The sequence below is a fragment of the Olea europaea genome, chromosome 16 (assembly GCF_002742605.1).
Source record: "Olea europaea var. sylvestris chromosome 16, O_europaea_v1, whole genome shotgun sequence".
In the NCBI taxonomy this organism is placed as follows: domain Eukaryota; kingdom Viridiplantae; phylum Streptophyta; class Magnoliopsida; order Lamiales; family Oleaceae; genus Olea; species Olea europaea.
In genome coordinates this window covers 20,002,155-20,021,708 of record NC_036252.1, presented here as the reverse complement: position 1 = coordinate 20,021,708, position 19,554 = coordinate 20,002,155, and the positions used below count along the sequence as shown (strand labels likewise).

General features: G+C 33.5%; 1 protein-coding gene across 1 annotated transcript; it reads left to right on the top strand.

Moving 5' to 3' along the window:
• The first annotated feature begins 2,637 nt into the window (after window positions 1-2,637).
• Window positions 2,638-16,347, top strand: LOC111412438 (zinc finger CCCH domain-containing protein 3-like). The gene is made up of 7 exons (XM_023043367.1): window positions 2,638-2,837; window positions 2,934-3,103; window positions 3,220-3,273; window positions 5,358-5,474; window positions 5,634-5,921; window positions 12,900-13,127; window positions 15,559-16,347. Exons 1-7 carry the CDS (start codon window positions 2,801-2,803, stop codon window positions 15,898-15,900), a joined length of 1,236 nt encoding a protein of 411 aa, XP_022899135.1. The 5' UTR covers window positions 2,638-2,800; the 3' UTR covers window positions 15,901-16,347.
• The last annotated feature ends 3,207 nt before the right edge of the window (window positions 16,348-19,554 follow it).

Below are 19,554 nucleotides of genomic sequence, written 5' to 3'. Positions count from 1 at the left end.
AACGTCATTTCTTAGTACTTCCGAAATACTGATACTCGATGCTCCCATATACAATGTTTATAGTAATGGGCATTGAATCGTTTTCATTAATGTTATACAATTTTTGATTTCTTAGTGAAGAATGTTTGACTTCACCACTACTGTTGCATTATAATACGAAATATACATGACGTCCAACTTGTATTTATGTTTTTATTATGACTTATAAAATTACAAAATTCATTTTTTTACAATCATTTTTAATTACATATTCGAATAATAAAATATTATGTAAGTAAATTTAAATTTTTTCTCTATTTTTTAACCACACATTCTTCTAAAAATTAATATTCAAAATATTATATTTCCCAAAAAATGAAATCGAGCTAGGGTTAAATTGTATCTTTATTTTATTTTATTAATTATGATATTTATAAAACATGCGGTGTCAGTAACTATGCATAAAGTTGGTGACCGCCAATGTTGTCTTACTGGTCATATCTTACATGATATAGGAATAGGACTGGTTGACCAACCAAATGTTTGTCCCTTGTGGGTCCTATCAAATTAATGATCCAATGGCCGTAGAAAGCCACGCTTGACGGTTCGGATCCGCGTGCTTGTCTTCCACGCTACAATCTTTACGCCCTTTTCAACGGCGGCGATTTTTCACAATTTTCCAAAATCCTAAATATTGGATTGAACCATCTGTCCCTTGAACTTCAACCCACGTTTCAATTGTGTCCCTAAACTTTAAATTATTTCTTCTACACCTATTTGACCCTCATTTTCAAAACTCATTTCTCTTCAAACTTAGCCCTCATTTGAAAAAGAGAGAGAGAGAGAGAGAGAGAGGAGTTTTTAATAGTATTTTTAAGAGAATGTGTGGTTAAAAAATATAATTTTTTTTATTTATATACAAAATATTTTATTGTGCAAATGTGAATTTGAAAAAAATCCTATAACAAAAATAATTTTAAAACAAGGATATCGACCACGAAATAGAGCCAATAGGAAGGGCCTTACTCTCATCTACACGTTACCACGTGTAAAGAAAATCGCTCATTGGGATGCAAACTAATAAAATGTTTGAGCACCAAGGTTAGTCAAACACAACATAACCTTTTGAGATAAACATCTTACGAATATGTAGAAACAAGCTAAGGATATTATGCCAAGATTAGAGAGAGAATAATTGTATATCTTTTTATATTTAGAATTGCGTTACCCATTAAATGATACACAAAAGGTACTTGATAATATGACCATTAAATGAAGCACGTGTAGCTTCATCTGATCCATCTGGATGTCCTGTAATAAAATTTTTCATTGCCCACTTGACCTATATTGCACTTGATTATTCTTGAGAAAGAGGAGAGTTGCTCAGTAGTCCATATTTACACTTTTGGTCAATATATTGACATGATTAGATGTGCTTGAGCTGTAAATTGTCACATCAATAACTTTCACAAGATTCTCACAAAAAGGATCTTTTTGGGAATGTTTTTGGTCCGAAGCACATGGGGCTAGGGGTGCTTCAATGAAAGGGGCTTCGGCCAATTAGGTTTTCCTCTCATTGATCAAGTTTGAATTAATGTACAATGCTTCGATCGAAGCACCATTTTCTTCATGGGCTTTAGGTGTTTCCTATCAAAAGACGTGGACTGCTCTTGACAAATTCCATGAGGATAGTAACTCAAGTTTCATTGGAGAGGTGTAACAATGGGCACAAACATGTTTTTACTTTTAATTACATATTTTATAAAATTTACAAATTTTCAATCATACATTAGATCAATTCTTATCAAAATTTACTAAAAATATGATTTTAAACCAAATCAGATAGAGTCTATACATCTTCTAAACTTCCAAACCTAATTCGCATCCATCTAACATGACGACAACACAAACTCCATATGCTAATGTGTCAATTAGATCCGTTTGTTTATTGTTGTCACCTTTTCGTAATTATTTATTGTGTTTTACGTTGATATGATCTACATAACACTATTTACAAAAAAAAGAATATTTTATAACTTTTTCTAATGACAAAAAATAATCACTTCTTCTATTTATATATTCACCCTCAATTTGCAACACCCAACATGGTGATTAGGGGGACATCAATTCAAATGGATGGAATGATGTGTGAACTAAATTTAGAATTAGGGGTGACAATGGAGTAGGATAATCATCTCCATCCCTTCTTCATTATTTTTCTAGTATGTTAGGCAGGGTCAGGTCGAGGTTGAGGTCAAGGCAATCACTGGATAGGAATTAAAATATTTCAATTTTGCTTCTCGTTTTATTTTGTCCTTCCTTATCAGATTTGTAAGTTCAAGCAAATTAAAAACAATTTAAAGTTCAGGGACGCTTTTGAAATATGGGTGAAAGTTTAGGGATAGATAGGGTATTTAACACTATTATATTATAAAAAACACCAAAACTAAAATAATATATTCCCAGTATTTCCCGCCGTGGCCCAAATTTAATAGCAGGTTATTAAATTATAAACTGAAAAGACGATAAAATCCTCGGGCCTTCCTAATTGACTTCATTCATCTGGAGGGCAAATCTGCCTTTTCATCAGATAGTGTAATTTATTGCGCGTACACGAGGACAATTAAATAATTTAACATTCAATATTTAAGACCGAAATTCACACCTGAATATTTTTTCCCCCACAAAAATTCGCGTGAATCTGAACTCTACTTTATTCTGATTTACTCTTGCTTTAACTATCCCGTCATTCATCTTCAATCGCAATTTTCATCGATCAATTTTTGTGTACAGTGTTATATGCATTAAAATTTGCGTACAGATGCCGGACCATCGAAAATTACAGAGCAATGTTGAAGGTATTTTCTTCATAATTTGATCATTTGTTGAAATACTGATGAGTATGATTGATTCAAATTTTTTTTTTGTTTGTCATTTATTTATATATGTCGTAGATGCTATGAAGTCATTGAAGGTAGAAAGCAGAGAGCATAAAAATGGTGATACGGGTCCGGGTTCATACCCGGGTCGACCTGGTGAACCCGATTGTATATACTATTTAAGGACAGGGACTTGTGGTTATGGAACCAATTGTCGTTTCAATCATCCGCCTAATTCAGGACAAGTAAATAGCTATTCGATGATATGATATATCATTTATTGAAAGTTCATAAAGTGAAAGGAAGATTTTGAATGTGTTTTAACATTTTTTTTCTTTGTGTTCTTGATGACTATGAACAGAGTGTTCAAAGCACAGGTGAACTTCCTGAAAGAGTTGGACAACCGGAGTGTGGGGTAATTTATTCTTCCCTACTTAAATGGAAAGTATGCTTGCTAGCTAATTGTTTTAGACTGTCACATAGTTTGGTGTGCGAAAATATATATTTTTGAGTCAATCTAAATATAACCAACCAATGTCCTTTTTGGATAAGTGTGTCGAAAACTTGATAAACTTTCTGCTGCCTATGATTCAATGAAATGAAATTCTGCACACTTTATTTATTTAGACTAAATTCAGTATCAACTCCTCAAGTCCATTTTCACGCATCCATTCCATTCATACATCTTGTAAAAGTTCGCTAAACTTAAGCAATGTTAATTTTAACCTATTCGTTTCATAATTTACTCTGTTGTTATCTCATTTTGGATGTCTCTGATGCGATCCACTTCTAAAACTAAAAATATCGCATCAAGACAAAGCCTGTACCGGAACGTATAGATAAAACGTAAAAATTAAATTGACAATAGTAGAAGTTTCAATGTCTTCAGTTTCGTGTATAATGAAAATATCTGCATTCTTATACCAAGCAATGCGTTTTTATTTCTCAATTTCCTCTGGACCGGTCTTAAAGTTATGTTATTACAAAATTAGTACTGTTCATTTAATATTATCTGTCAGCATTGAGACTTTGAAATATTGACTTGTAAATTGAAGTAGGTAATAAAGTTTCCTTTTGGTTATTTAGTGGAAAATGGTAAACAATCTGTCTAAACATGGATTGCCCTTGCGAATTGCTATGAATACTGAATGAAAGTAACTCAGTAGGCTTGTTATATTGGAACCATGGAATAAAAAGAGGACTAACTATGTGTAAATTTTGTCATGAACATAATAAAATGTTTTCCTTCTCTGGAGTTCGATAGGTGATTTATTTTAATGTGAATGATTTTGACTCAGATGATGTAGCGATTCAAATTTTTACCTTTGGAATCATTATACATGTACCGCAAAAAGAATATTTTCATAAACAAAGAACAACATAATATTTTCTGAACATGTGAGGATTTAAAATTAGTTTTAAAAAATACAATGAATATTATTAAAATCTTTAACTACTTAAGTTATTCTTCATTTTTCACCCATGCAAGTGCAACCCACCTCATATCACCTCGAACCCTGCCATTTTAATTACCTATAAAATATTTAACATATAGATGTGAGACATAAATCTCAGTAAATGAGTAATAACAAATTGCATCTCATATTTAAATATGAAAAATCATAACATACGTATGAAGACATGGGAATTAAAATCCGAATTTCGTGGCTATAATTCCCGTGCATAGCGCTACTAAATTCCGGTCTTTTGAACTTACACATATAGGATGCTTATCATAATCATAAATTCGATTTTTGTATCATCATACTCATAACATAAATTTTCATAATTTAAATGATGAAAGAACAATTCATTTTATTATACTTATAGTCGTATGGAAGAAGATAAATGTAAATCCAAGAAATTGCTTTGTTAGACTTTCACTCCAAAATTCCTTGGACACCGTGCGTGTTAAACTTTGTAAGGTGAAAATATGTATGTAGAAGATGATTTGAGAGTTGTTATAGATGATGTCCAGAACTTTCATAGGTTATCAATATAGATGGTATGCTGAGTGAAACTGCATGCCTGCATGGACATGAAATGATTTATTGGTGACAGTAGATCTCTCCACCTGTTTGATTGTTTTGTGTTGTTATGACATTCATCCAATGGTCCTTTTGCTGATGGGTAATTTTACCTTGTAGTCGTTATAAAAATCATTTAGTTTTGGAATTTACTCTAATTCTGTTCTGTATGCATACTTTCTTATGTGAAATCATAGGCTTTTAAGTTAGAAGAAGCTTACAGTGGGTTCTGTAGAGGTTTCCATGCTTGGAGGTTAATACACTCGAAATTTCTTTTCTTGTCTATTCAATTGAAGTGCTAAAAGCATAAATCAGCAGTGGAGAACAGGTTGAAGTTAATTTATTGATACTCATCTTAAATCTGTTGTTTTTGGTTATTAGCAGTGTGGAAATGTTTTTCAGCCGTACTGAAATAGGTTCTTTTGTAAGTCGGTTGTGCTGCCTCTTGTAATTAATTTGTTTTGTTTTGCAGTATTATCTTAAGACAGGTACTTGCAAGTATGGAATGACTTGTAAATATCATCATCCCAAGGACAGGCGTGGTGACTCATCAGTTGTATTCAATAGTTTGGGGCTACCAATGCGTCAGGTGCTTATGCTTTCTTAATCTGGTTCTTCATCCCAGTGTTTCAATTCTTCTCAAGGTGCAACTATAAGAAAATAGTTTGTGACATGCAAGTAGCCAAATATTTCTGAGAACGGATGCTTGTAGTAAGGTTATAATTAATCATTATTGACTGTTATTCAGGACGCAAAGCCATGTCCTTATTATATGCAGACTGGATTATGTCAATATGGGTATGTGTGCAAGTTCCATCATCCTCAACCCATTTCAGCTGCAAATGTACCTGTAGCAGGTCATATTGTCTATGGTTTAGGTGGCTCTGTAGTTGTGCCTTCCTCTGGTGCCCCTTCTGTCGGTCAACTTCCAGAATCATCATTATCGAAGCCAACATATGGATCTAGTTCCCTCCAATCCCAACGAAGCTTTATGCCTGTAGTTCTATCACCAGCGCAAGGATGGAATGTGTACATGGTACGTGTTTTGATCTGAAAATAAGTTTGATTTGATCTTTTGCAGTAAACATTTTGCACACCACTGGTTGTTTCTTACGGAGAAGATCTTTCATGAATATGCAGTACAACAATGTCTTGTGCCGTTTTATGTAGTTTTATTCAATGGGAATTGTTGGAGCTTGTTTTAATCCCTTCCATTATACTAGATCAACACGTGTTTCTTTCTATGATCTGTTTTGAGTTTTTCTCTATCTTATCTGAAATACAACATTGCATACTGGTGTCTTTTCTGAACACATGAATGTATCAGCTACAACTTGATAACTTAGCATTTCTCACCAAGTCGAGTGTGTAGATTTGTTAATAGCAGCTCTACTTTTGTATGGATACATGCAAAAGTGATACCTAAGAGGAAATATCCTGTTATAGTTCCCCAATGTTGTTTCTTACATAGTACAAAGTGTAAGCTTGAGCATGAGAGTTCCTGGGATATAAAATTTACTCGAGAACTTTAAGAGTGTGTACTTAAAACATAACGCACATATATATGGAAAAGAGCAAATTACCACTCGAGGTTGCTGGGACGCTCCATCTCTTCGGAAAATTACAAAAAAAAATCCCCTAAGTTTTGATTTTTTTATAACAGATTGCTTGTCAGCCAAAAAAAAAAAAAAAAAAAAAAAAAAAAAGGGAGAGAGTTCCCATTTACCCTTTTTCATTATACTAGATTGACATTTTTACTAAATGATACTTAAACTATAATTTTTCCTTTCATTTTCTTAATATTTATTTTTTATACCTTTCATTTAGATGATAGGATTTCTTTTAGCTAAATAAAACATCGTATTGAATTATATAAATATGACTTATTTGTTAATGAAGTTATATAATTTTGCAAATATGATTCACAAATAAGTGACTAATCAACATTATTACTTGTTTCATAATGTTTTTAATAAAGATAATAAAAATATATTAAATGAAGACGAAAAGTTTTAATATTATGTGATCAACTGTAATTATATGCAATCCTATTTTGAGGCACTACAAAGTAAAATATATGTTTTTTCCTTTCCTTTTCTTCCTTTAAAATGCTGAACTTCACTCTCATAATTAGTCCATTAAAAAGTGGCAGAATTAACATTTTGCTATATTTTTTTTTATCTCTTGATTTAGCATCATTTTCCTTAATTTTTAAATTTTTTAAACTCATAATATCTTTACTTTGTTAAGTTTAGACATTATAAAGAGCTAACTCAGCATTCAAAGTCCAAAGCTTAAATTATTATTTTATTATTTTTTGTAGATAATATTTTTTATTAATCTTATTTTGTTCTTTTTTAAAATAAAATCAGTTATTACAAAATTATTAATATGAAAAAACATGCAAATTTTAGAGGGAAAATTCATTTCATTAAACTAGAAAGAATGCTCTTATCTAAAAAAAATTAAGAAAAAGAAAAATAATTATAAAAAGAGTATTTTATCTAGCACAAAATGAAAAGGTGAAGTGAGAAATGTTTATTTCCCTTTGCTAACCTAATTTTCTAAAATGCTAGAGTGAAGTGTATTTGTATTTTTTAGAAACCTTGTGGGTAGCCTTTGTAGTTTTACTCTATACAAAATACAGTACAATTGTACAAAGTTGGTTTGGGATTGATGTAGTAAAAGCATAATATAATGAATGATATTGTAAACACTCGTTGGTTCTAGGAATATTGAGGGATTTGAGAATAAAATATTCATTGATTCATGAAGAATATTGAAAATTTGCCAAATATTCAGAAACAATCTTAACTTTTATTCAATAAACAACCAATTAACCATAAAATTCGAGTTTTTCCTTTAAAGGAAAACACCAAAGTCTTACATAATGAAGAAAATGATGTAATTTCCCTAGCAAGCTCATTAATTAAAGTGCATGAAATTAATCAAAGTATGACTGAATAATATGGGAATTGGTCGAGTTGTAATCCCTCACAATCGGGATGCTCGACTCATCATAGGGAGGTCTAGTTGAGCTTCGAATGTATAGATCATACCAGCTATTGCATCGTTTCGTCGAGTAACCCAAGATTTGCCTTTGAATAGCTCTCCTTGTCTCTATCATCTCATCTTTGTGATATGATTCTAAGTGCTTAGCATAATATCCATCCAAGATATAAGTGACTCAAAATCTTCAACTGATAAGTATTTAGGTCGATCTTCTCACCTACGGTTAATATTTTCAGGATGCAGCTTGTTATGTTTAGCCCCCAAAAATGCTCTTTTTCAACACGAGAAAAGTTAGTAAGTCCAATGGTGTTTGGAGCACATTGAATGAAAATTGAGTTTTTAATTATTATTTGTAGTTAGTATTTTCTTTAGTAAATAAATTCGAAATTCAATTCCAATTAGGTCTTTTAATTTTTGTTGGTATCTGGATGTTAGTTGTTAATTAGGATTAGTAATTAATTAGAGTTACTCATTTATTATGATTAATCGTTTATTAGGTTTTTTAGTTATAAATAAAAATTGTAGCATTAATGCCAGAGAAGCTTGTTTTTGAATTGAAATGAGATTAATTGTTGAGATTTTCTCCAATTTTCTGGTTTTAAAATTGGCATTCATCAGAATTAACGATTTTATGATCAAAATAAGAATTCGGTATTCTCTGTGAAGAATCAACGAATATTAGTGACGCAGGATGTGTATAACTTGTTAATGAACAATTAGAAACCAGAAGAGAAAGTGGTGCAAAGAAGAGAAGAATTGAGGGCAAGAGGAAATCAATGTTTATTCATATAATCTGGTTGTTTATTTAATCTAATAATCCTCTCTATTTATAGAGCAAGAAATTGTAAGAATATCAAATCAAATCAAGTTCTACCTAATCTAGAACATTATCGAAACATCAAATCAAATAAAATCTAATTCAATCTAATCTAATCTAAATAATAAATTATGAATCAAACTTTACTTTTAATATAATGCCTAAACTTTATCTCTCTCTTTATTTATCTTTATCTTCCTAAATTCACTATTGTCTTTGTAAATCAACATGAATATTGCTTCCACGCTACATCTATTGCCTATGGATTACTGAAAATGACTAGTAGTAGCACTAGTGCGATGATGAGCGAAATGATTAAGAGCAAATTTTACACGCTAATTTTGAGGTCTTAAATTTTAAATTTCCCCAACTTCACATTGCAATAAATTGCCCAATTATCAATTAGCAACTTGTGTCTAAGGGTGACAAGTATATGAAAAGTCAAACTTGTGTTGACCAACTTCCATAGAATTCACCTAATGAAGGAATTGAGTCTATCTTCCGTAACAATAGAGGAGACTCATTGTGCAAACAATATGCCTCTTGAAAATATAATGAGGCCATGCAATGCATCTACCGTCTTTTCACACAATTAAATGTGCCATTTTTGAGAAATGCTCAACAATCACAAGGATAATGCTGTACTGCATTCTAGCTATTCTTTAGATAAAATCCATGTTTACGTCAAGAATGTGTAGGAATCGTTAGCAACACATCTCTGATATTTTTCACCTTACCTTTATCCACATGACACACTTCCCAGAGTGCTACATACCTTTAAACCTTCCTCTGCATCAATGGTAAAAGTAAGACATAGAAATAAGGGCCTATGTACTGTCGCATCCTAAACATCAATAATTTGTGAGAAAGATTATAGTGATGTATACATTGATAGAAGATACCTAAGAAAACGAACCCTTAATCAAGCACAGAATCACTACGCTCCCTAAGTCATATTTTCTCGTGAACTTTCGGCAAACGAATCAAAACTAGACATTTCAACCCGCATCTTGGCGAAGATTTGACATGTCTGTCACTTGATGCAAGACCCTTGCTTTGTGCCTTTTATATTAATTAAAAATCTTACAGATAAGCTATTGTTCGCACATGGCTCTTTGACACGCTCTTTAGTCCACTGATGTAAATTGGAGCCTTGTGATTTGAAAATTGATGTACCTGTTGCAATTAATATTGCACAAGTGTTAACTGCTTGGAGCACTATATAGAACTCTTCATTATTAAAAGAGCTTTCAGAGCCGGCCATCGTGCTTCTTCAGGAGGCTCTTCTACAAGAAGTAGAAGTAGAAGTCTTGCTAAATGGACTCTTATTGTTCACATTTTAAAACCCATCACGACGTTAAACTACTAAAGTCTTTCACAATATAACAATATTGACATGGGCATTAACATCGTACATCATAATATCATCAAAATAGACGATGATGATATAATTTTATTTTTTACCCTTCCAAATAGATGAGACTCAAACATGGTAAGGCTTAGCTCTTACCACTCAAGCGAGGCTTTGATATCTAATGATAATCCTACCAATAAGGAGTTGTAGTTCCCAATTGTCTAATTCATCACCCTCATGAATGTGCTCGATGTATTAGACAAGTAGAGTGACATCATTAATTACTCGCATCAACTTCTCGCAACAACTTCTCGCAACTTAAACGCGGCGTTCCACTTGTCTGGTTCGAATGTGGTGGCAACAACTCTTCAAGTCCACCTTACTTAGCAATGTGGCCTTGCCTTAGTGTCCATAAATCATCCAAAGCGGTATCAAAATCAGCCCATGTTTGAGCCCCATTTTATAAAAACTCATTTGTTCTTAAACTTAGTTTTAACAACATATTCTCCTAATAAGATAATCTTACGCGTAAATCCAAAAAAATTCCAACTTTTTAACCATACATTCTAAAAGAAAATCACTATTATAGAACCTATTCTCTAAAAAAAAATGGGGCTCAAACAGACCCTCAGTAACACATTGTAAGTTTGTTTGATCACATGGCTCTCAACATATATACGGTAGTGTGTAAGATGCCCTATCACCGACAAACTGATAACTAGCTCCTCAACTTTTTTGTTCGTTGGGAGTGATACAGGAGTGTGGTCGGTCAGGAGACTCAGGACTAAGTTGATGTGATTTTATTATCTGTCCCATAAACATTCCTTTCAGATGTTCCTCATGAAATATATTTGCAAATTCTATTAGTAGTTTATGAATGGTTCACCTTTCGAAACAAGGTAAAGAACCATGTTTGACTCCATCTCGCGCTTGAAGAATGCTTGAATTGATAGATTGGCAATGACCCTCGCAAGTGGAGTATTAAACTTATCCTGGCTAGATAGTATCACAATTTTTGTACCACTGAGAGTGATTTTGTATGTGTTACCTCAATGTCGTGCACAAACAAAGTGATGCGAGCATGCTTCTCACTGATAAGTCACCAATTTTGTTCCCTTCTTAAGCCATGCCAGCTTAAAAGGATTGGGATGTCGTGCGGTAATGAAACTCAACTTCTGTACCGTTTCCTTGGAAAATTCATTCTCTAAATTATTTGAATCAACAATAAATTGACACACCTTTCTGCCAACTTTTATGTGAAAAAAATATGTTGCAAACCTGCGTTATAAGTGCATAGCATCAAACACGTCGCCAAATAATTAAAAGTGATTGGATACTACCCTGTAACCAGACTTCTGGAATATATTCTTGGGCTCTGGCTTGAAGTTCTGAGCATTGGCAATACTTGTCATTGCCAAAGTCCCCCACAAATAAACTCTTTTGTGGCTAGCCAAGTGTTCCCGCCACAACAGTCTACTACACTAACAGTGGATGGCACTTTGCCATGGTTGGTTGTGGCAGAAGGCACTGCCAAAGGTTGTGGTTGCTGCGACTGCTGAGAATGGATCCGTGTTATTATTGTCCTTGAGAGCAGTGGCTGGCTGCAGCTGCTGGTTCCCACTGGTGGGCTGCCAACTTCTCTATAATAATTCTCTCCAATTGATTTGCTCATTGTTGATCTTATGTTACTGAAATAGAGGAAAAGAGATGCAAAACATCTTGAAAATTGTACCCACAAACCCAGCATACCATAATGTTAAATTTAAAACTCGACCTCTAGAGTTCAGAGGCTGATATCCATTGTTTGCTGCTTGGTCCCTGTATTGACAACTCATCATGATGACAATATTATATGCAGTTTTGATTTCTCTGTGACTTATTTCCTCGTCATTTCTTAGTTTCAAGTGTTCGATAGTGTTAGATTATTTCTCTTCATCAAGCATGGAAGGATTAAAAAAAAAAAACTGAAATTATTGTCCTATAACAATGGGAAAGATAACAAAAATTTGAGCCTGAAGACAACATTGTTATTATTTGCACCTGATGTTACAGATTTGGATTTTGTACCTGCTGAGCAAATTATTCAAGGGATGCATTATTTGGAACTATTTTGGGAATGATTAACTTGCGTTTAAAATTAATGGTTTTGGTGAATTTTCTCTTCACTTAACAAGCCACACAGAGCAATTGATGGTATAGGACTGAAGCTGGCAATACAAGGCTTTTCCAATATTTTGAATATCATTTGTGTCTTACTTTCTGAGAAGGCCCTTTTATATTTAAGAAATTGACACATATTGGCAGAAATGTGTGGTCTACCTAGTTATGGACATAGTGGTTGTGTGTAGTAAGCAACACTGCTATGCGTCCCTTGCATGCTAAAATTATTTCACTTCGGATCTAGAAGGATTAATTACAAGCATAGGATAAGTCCTACTAATACATTACATTGAGGATCAGATGCCGGAATTTTGACACACTGATTCCCACCACTTCTCTAATCCTATATATCTTATTTGATCAATCAGCAAACTAAAAAATGTTATTACAGAAATAGCCGCTGCAGCATATCTGCTTCCTTGATAAAGCATGTATAGATCACAAAATGTGTCTGGTGAAATATTTTACACCAAGTGGATACTTTGATAGTGCACTCTAGTTCAATAAAATATTTACATCAAATAGATAATTTGATATTGTAATCTAGTCCAAGTTCAATTTATCGTATGTCGTTGTTTTTGGCTTGTTTACTACTAGAAACAATGGTATTTGTACCTTTCATGTTTTATGTTGCAGTGCTAATTCATTTGTTCATTTTTTCTGACAATTAGGGAGGTATCAACCCTGTATATGTAACTAGTGGGCTTGGTCTGCCAGTTTTTAGTGGGCAGCTATCAGCATCTCATCTGCCAGAGAGACCTGATCAACCAGAATGTCGGTTCTTTATGAACAATGGGAGCTGTAAATATGGATCAGATTGCAAATATCATCACCCTAGAGAAAAGATTTTACAATCAGCATCAAATTTTATCGGGCCACTTGGGCTCCCTTTAAGACCTGTAAGTTGATTCATTCATTAGGATGTCTCTTCATCTTCAGCAGTTATGGTGACTTGTATTTTAAATGAAAATAAGGGTTTATAATGCCAAATTAGATTGAAAACAACGATTTTAAGTTTCTTCAGATCATAAAAATGCTGTCTTGCAAATTCAGTTATTGCGGTAAAAGTCAAATCAGTTAGAGCACTTAAGTAGACATTTGTAGTTAAAGGACATGATGTAATTATACTTTCCCATGTTGACGCCACATCTAAAAATGTCACAATTTACTCCATGAATTTCGTTCGCACAACATTTCTTCTTTGTAATTCATTAGATAAACATTTTTATTTTATATTTTTACGGAAACACTTCATTATGTAAAATTATAATAATGTTGTGTTTGAGTAAGCATATTTGATAAATTATGTGATTTCTGGCAACAGCATCCTCCTAGTAATTGACATTCAGTTAACATGACTTACCCGGATCAAAAGCTAGTGGTGACTTGTGTGGGTTGTTCTAGGTAGGACTATCCCTTTATGTGGCAGATGGCACCACCCTCACCCAGAGGGATTAACAATTGGCCGATCTTTTGTTTTTTAGGTTGGTGTCAAATAACTTAAGCCAGGAAAAAAAATACAAAATCCGAGTGCATGACTGTAACCCTTTTTTCTAAAATTTTTGGAGGTTCAACATAATTAAATAATTTTTCACCAAAAAATGTTGAAACCATTTTTTCCAGAGAACAGCTGCAGTCCCTTTCCCATCGTACTGGTTCTCGCATAGCTGCACACAATCTCTACAGCTCACGCGTTCCCTGAAGCAGTTCCCTAACTGCATCACTGAATACTACCGTAGCTTATGATACCTTTAGAAATGCCATTCTGATCATCAATGCCTCCACCTCCATTGTTTTTGAAGAAAAATTCGATCACAAGTGGGATCTAGGTTTGGTGAATTAGCAGGATTGGATATTAGTGAAGAGAAGTTGACCAACGATGGTGAAATGTTTGGGAAAGGGATAAGAGTCGGAGGTTGTGGGTATTTTAGAGGAGGGAGTATAAAGCTCCAGATTAGGATGGAGAAGGGTAAAAGGCAATAGAAGAAAGCAAAAATGGAAATAAATGTCTAGTCACCTTATGTAGGAAAGGAAAAAAAATGAAAGGGAAATAAACGTATAATCACCTGGAGGACTTTTGAGTCCTCTTAGAGCTCGACCCTCTGTTAGGGATTTGGTGTTTCTAAATGAGATAGATTACTTTCAGGAGCAAAATAAAAGGAGAAATTTGATTCCTAGCTGGAGTGTCCAGCTTGCCCATCTTGAATAATTTACAGCATTGTACAGTTGAAGTTTCTGTGGAATAGTTTATTTTGTAATTTGAGCCTCTTCAGGACTTCGGAATAATGAGATAAGCAATGTGTTAACCTTGGAGGTTTTTAAGGCCCTATTTGGTTTGACTAAAAATCAAATTCTTAGTAAATTTGATAAAGTGGATGAAATGTGTAGTTGAAAAATAAAAGTTGTTGGTCCCATAAAGGTGTGGTTGAAAATAAGTTCGGGGAAAAAAAAAGTTTTAAAAAATTGGGGTCATACAGGGACTAAGTGAACTAGTTTTATACAGAATAAGTTTTATATCAACACTTTGACATGGAAGTACCAGTAGCTACAATGGTGTTTTGATATGCCACCATTTGAAAATATTGCTTGATATATATAAAGATTAAAGACTTGTTTCTGCTTTTGATTATTTATACAGGGAAAATATGTAGAAGGTACCTTTTTCTTGTGATTATGTCATTTTATACGGTTGATAACAGATATAAGATTGTGGCTAGAAATTTCCGGTTGATAACTGATAAGATTGTGGTTACAATACTTGGATTATGTTGCAATGGTATGTCTATGGGTTGAGCTTGTGGTTAGCTCATTGGTTTGATCATGCCAAGAAATCAAGATTTATGTTTGATCCGGGACTCTTGTGAGATAGACATTGAGAAAGATCTTTTTCCTGTGTTCGGATCTGAAGGAAAAGCAAGGTAAATGTGTGCTAAACTTAGATGATGGAGACATATTACTGTTTATTCATCTCGTTCCTTTCACTTCAAATGACATTCAATTACTTCGAACCCTCTCCAATCATTTTGAGAATCATGATTTTTCTTTATGGATACAGGGATCAGCTTTAGTGAAACCTAATATACAAGCCCCCCCCAAAAATAAACAAAGCAGAGACAGCATGTGCGAGTGTGTTGGAAACCGGGGTGGGGCATGGGTTTCGGTTTGTGGCCAGGAAAATTATTGATGGAAGAACCCGTTTGCTAACTAAAATATATTAGATAATGAGGAAACCCATAAATATTCTTTATTTGGAGAAAGTCGACGAATATTGTTGATCATTAGTATTCGCTTTTCTTGTGGTTGATTGATATTTTTTTTGTTCAAATGCAGGGTCAACCTGTATGTGAATATTACACTCTTTATGGACTTTGCAAATATGGCCCTTCTTGTAAATTTGACCACCCCATGGAAGGATACTCCTCCACTCTACCTTCTCCACCCATAATTCATTCGCCTTGGCTTTCTTATCAGAAAACACCATCGCTTGTAGCGTTATCTGAAACATCTTCCTCTGAATCATCGAAGTTTACAGATTGGATCAGGAAAGGTGATACGAACCACAGAAATCAGGATTCAAACACGAGAGATCTTGGAGATATGCCTGGACGGTCTGATTCTCGACCTCATTCGTCCAAAGCATCTTCGGAGATCACGCACAATGAATCTGATTGAAGAGTTTTTTTCTCTTCTCTAATTTATCATTTTGAAGTCAAAGTTTTGTCAAAATTGAAGTTAATGACTGGGTGATGCCTTTTTGTTTCTCTAGTTTTCATCCTTTAGATGAAGTTTCATGAGAAAATATGACTTTTTTGAATTATCAATTTTGTTTTCTATTGCTCATAGTCTCTCGATTACTGTCAAATAACAACACACTTCTTATGGGTTGTGTTGTAAGAGACTAATGTTGGCATACTGGGAAGTTCCATTGGGACGAAGAGATGGAGGAATGTCGATCATGACGACCATTTATTAGGTGTTCTTTTTACTTGTCAAATCCAATTATCCAATGTTGAATTTATGATTTGTAACGCTACTAGATTCACTATTCTCATAATGATCTATATATCTAGTAGAAAGGTTGTAGTTGGATTTTTATGTCAAGAAGAATGTATTTATAATCCATCTTGTAGAGGTAAAGACGAGATGACGGACGAAACATTTATGTGATGTTCGAAGCAAATTATTAAGCCTTGTTTGACGATCATTAAATTAAAATTAGTTCTTTAGTTCTTTTTTCCAAATTCATTTTTAATCACATTCTCACAATAAAATGTATTCCACATCACCCAATTTTATTTTATTATTTTTTTTCTGGGTGCTTTTTATCCATTCATTTTTGAAAAAATCACTATTTCAAAATACATATTTTTTTAGTATTTCTCGACGACTTGATCGTTGACAAAGTGAAAGTTGATGCCAATTGGCTTATGCGACAGTAACCATAAGAAATGGCCTGATATTTAACTTCGGTTGAGAATGAGAAGAATGCATTGCCTTTTACATTTGGCATTAGCAAATGCTCGAATCTGAAGATGGGGGTTCACTGAGGTCTCTTTCCTCCTCCCTTTTTCTGTTCACTTGTAGGGGTCTGGACACCCAGAAAGTCGAATGAACATACTATGATTCAAGGTGCATTTGAAATAACGCAAGACTCTAAACTGTTGTTGTCTAATCCAATGAGTGGCTCTAGTAGCATATATGTGAAAGTTTGTTGACGAGAAAGGAGATATTGGATGTTTCACGTCAAAGCAGTGTTTGAAAAATGTAAAGAGTGGTTAGGCTTGAAGTCCAAGTTTCAAGCTTACAAGTCTGGACGAGCATATGCTTAAAAAAGTAGTTTATATTAAAAAATATTTTATATTTTTTATCATTCTAAAACTTATTTAATAATTAAAATAATAAATACCAAATATCTACAAATAAAATACTATATTTACTTAATAATTTTTACAATTAATCATTTATATAGTTTTCAAGTTTTCAAAATGCAGAAGTTGGACTATTTTTCATAGTTTCCATTTTTAATTTGACATCTCCTACTTAAAGTTTTCTAACGTGTTTTCATATTTTACTTTTGTACAGATAAAGTCATTTAAATTTTGAACTAAAGTCAAATAAAAGGCTTTTAAAAAAAGGAAAAAATAAAAAATTAATAAATTAATAAAGCGCCACTAGTCGTTCATTGCCAAGGCGTGGCATTTCACCCGAGCCTCGTGTCTAAGGTCTAGGCACTACTTGAACTAGCTTTTTAGAACATTGTGTTAGGGAGCTTTGTGATTACATTTAAATTGAGTTGGCCTTATAATGAGGATCAAAATTTTCAGAAAAACCTAGGAGGTTTATAATCATTGACTTTTGGCTGGACCAGAACAAAGATATGAACTCTCGAGTTGTGGAAGTTTGGAGTGAAGTATTGTAATACCCCGAACTTCACGTTGTACATTTGGCCAATATGATTCATGCATTCCATGCTAATTACATTGTCATTTGCATCAACTTCCTAATTACTTTCTCTTAAAAATGTGTGTTTGATCATCGAGGCTTTAAAATCTTTATATAGTGATGATCTTTGACTCCTCGACCTAAGTAGTGAATTTTACATTGAGTTATGATAGAAAATTGGGTTAACTAGATGTTGAAGATTAGCTTGGTAAGTAAAGGAAATCGAAAAGGTCGGGAATTAGTATCAACAAATGTTCAAGCTTTCTATTCGGTTGTTCGAGGTCACATTAAACCCTAGATAGGTAATTGACATATAACTAGATGTTGAAGATTAGCTTGGTAAGTAAAGGAAATCGAAAAGGTCGGGAATTAGTATCAACAAATGTTCAAGCTTTCTATTCGGTTGTTCGAGGTCACATTAAACCCTAGATAGGTAATTGACATATTTGGGACATGAGACATAAAGGGTCATGATCATGACGCGATAATATATGTCTCATATGACGTTATAAATATTGAGGTGCGAATTGTGGAAATCAATCGAGAATCGTGTATCAATCGGGTAAGTAATTAAATGAACAGTTGAGGAATTAGTTCTATGAAATACTTTGGGATCTTAGGACAAGTGAAATGGATTGTAAACACGTCAAAATAAGCCGAGGATACTTGGTTTGTGCCTGCAAAGATAGATATAAAATCAGATTTTTGCTACACGTGACCATCTCATGCTTGAACACCTCGCGCTTGGGATGTTTGTCATTTTAGCACTCAATTCCTTCAACCTTAAGGCATCAATCTGGTGTATACTCCCTAAACACTTAATATAGGATAGATATATATATTTTAAAAGTCACAAATGAATCTAAATATAATGGTTGAAAGTCAAGTATTGCTGCCATGAAGACACCTCATGCTTGGGGTATTTTAACATTTTAACACTCAATTTCTTTAACCTTAAGACATGATCTCGTGTTGGAGGGATGTATATATCTTATAAGGCTCAAAAAAATCCAAATATAGTGGGAGAAAGGTCAAATATTGCAGCAAGAAGCCACCACCTGCTTAGTGACTCACCTTGATGGCTTGATGTGGCTTTAGCCCATAAATTCCTTAATCCTTAAGCAATAAGCACGATCTTAACTATTTAAAGACCACTTATCTACCTCCTAGATAATATTTTAACTCCATTATCTCGTATCTAAGTGATTCCAAGTGAAAAAGAGAGTGAAAGAACCAAAGAGAAATAGAAACAGCAAGCTCGAATTTCTGGACAGCCAAGTTACTTCACAGTTTTGAGGTTTGTATCCATTATTTCTTGAGGGGTTTATAATTTCTTGAACATATGAACTTGCTTTTGATTAGGTTAGAATGTTCTTAATGATTTCATGATGCCAAAAATAGGGGTAATTAGTTACAAGAATTTGAAAGAAAGCAATCTGTGCAGTGATGTGGAGTTGCTAGAGTTAAGTGGTTTAAACTTTGATTTTGGATAATACTTAAGATATAACTTGTATCTATGTTAATGAATGTTTTTACATGATAGTTATAAGGATATAAATGGTCTTCTAATAGCTTGAAATCCAATTGGTAACATGCTAATAAAATTGAAATCGAAAACTGTCACAATGGAAAACTGTCTGATTTTAGTGTTGTGGAAATGGACTATTTTGGCGGCTGAGAACACTTTACTTGTCACTACTTTAGAGAATGATTACCTTCATATACATGTTATAGAAATGTGGTAAAAATTTCGGAGTAATTGGATATAGATAAGGGGGTGAAAAGGGATTGAAAAAATAATTGGATGGTAAGGGAAATCTGAAAACAGATTCTGTCCAGTGTGTTTAATATGATTTCAACCTTTACATGTACATTAATCATCTC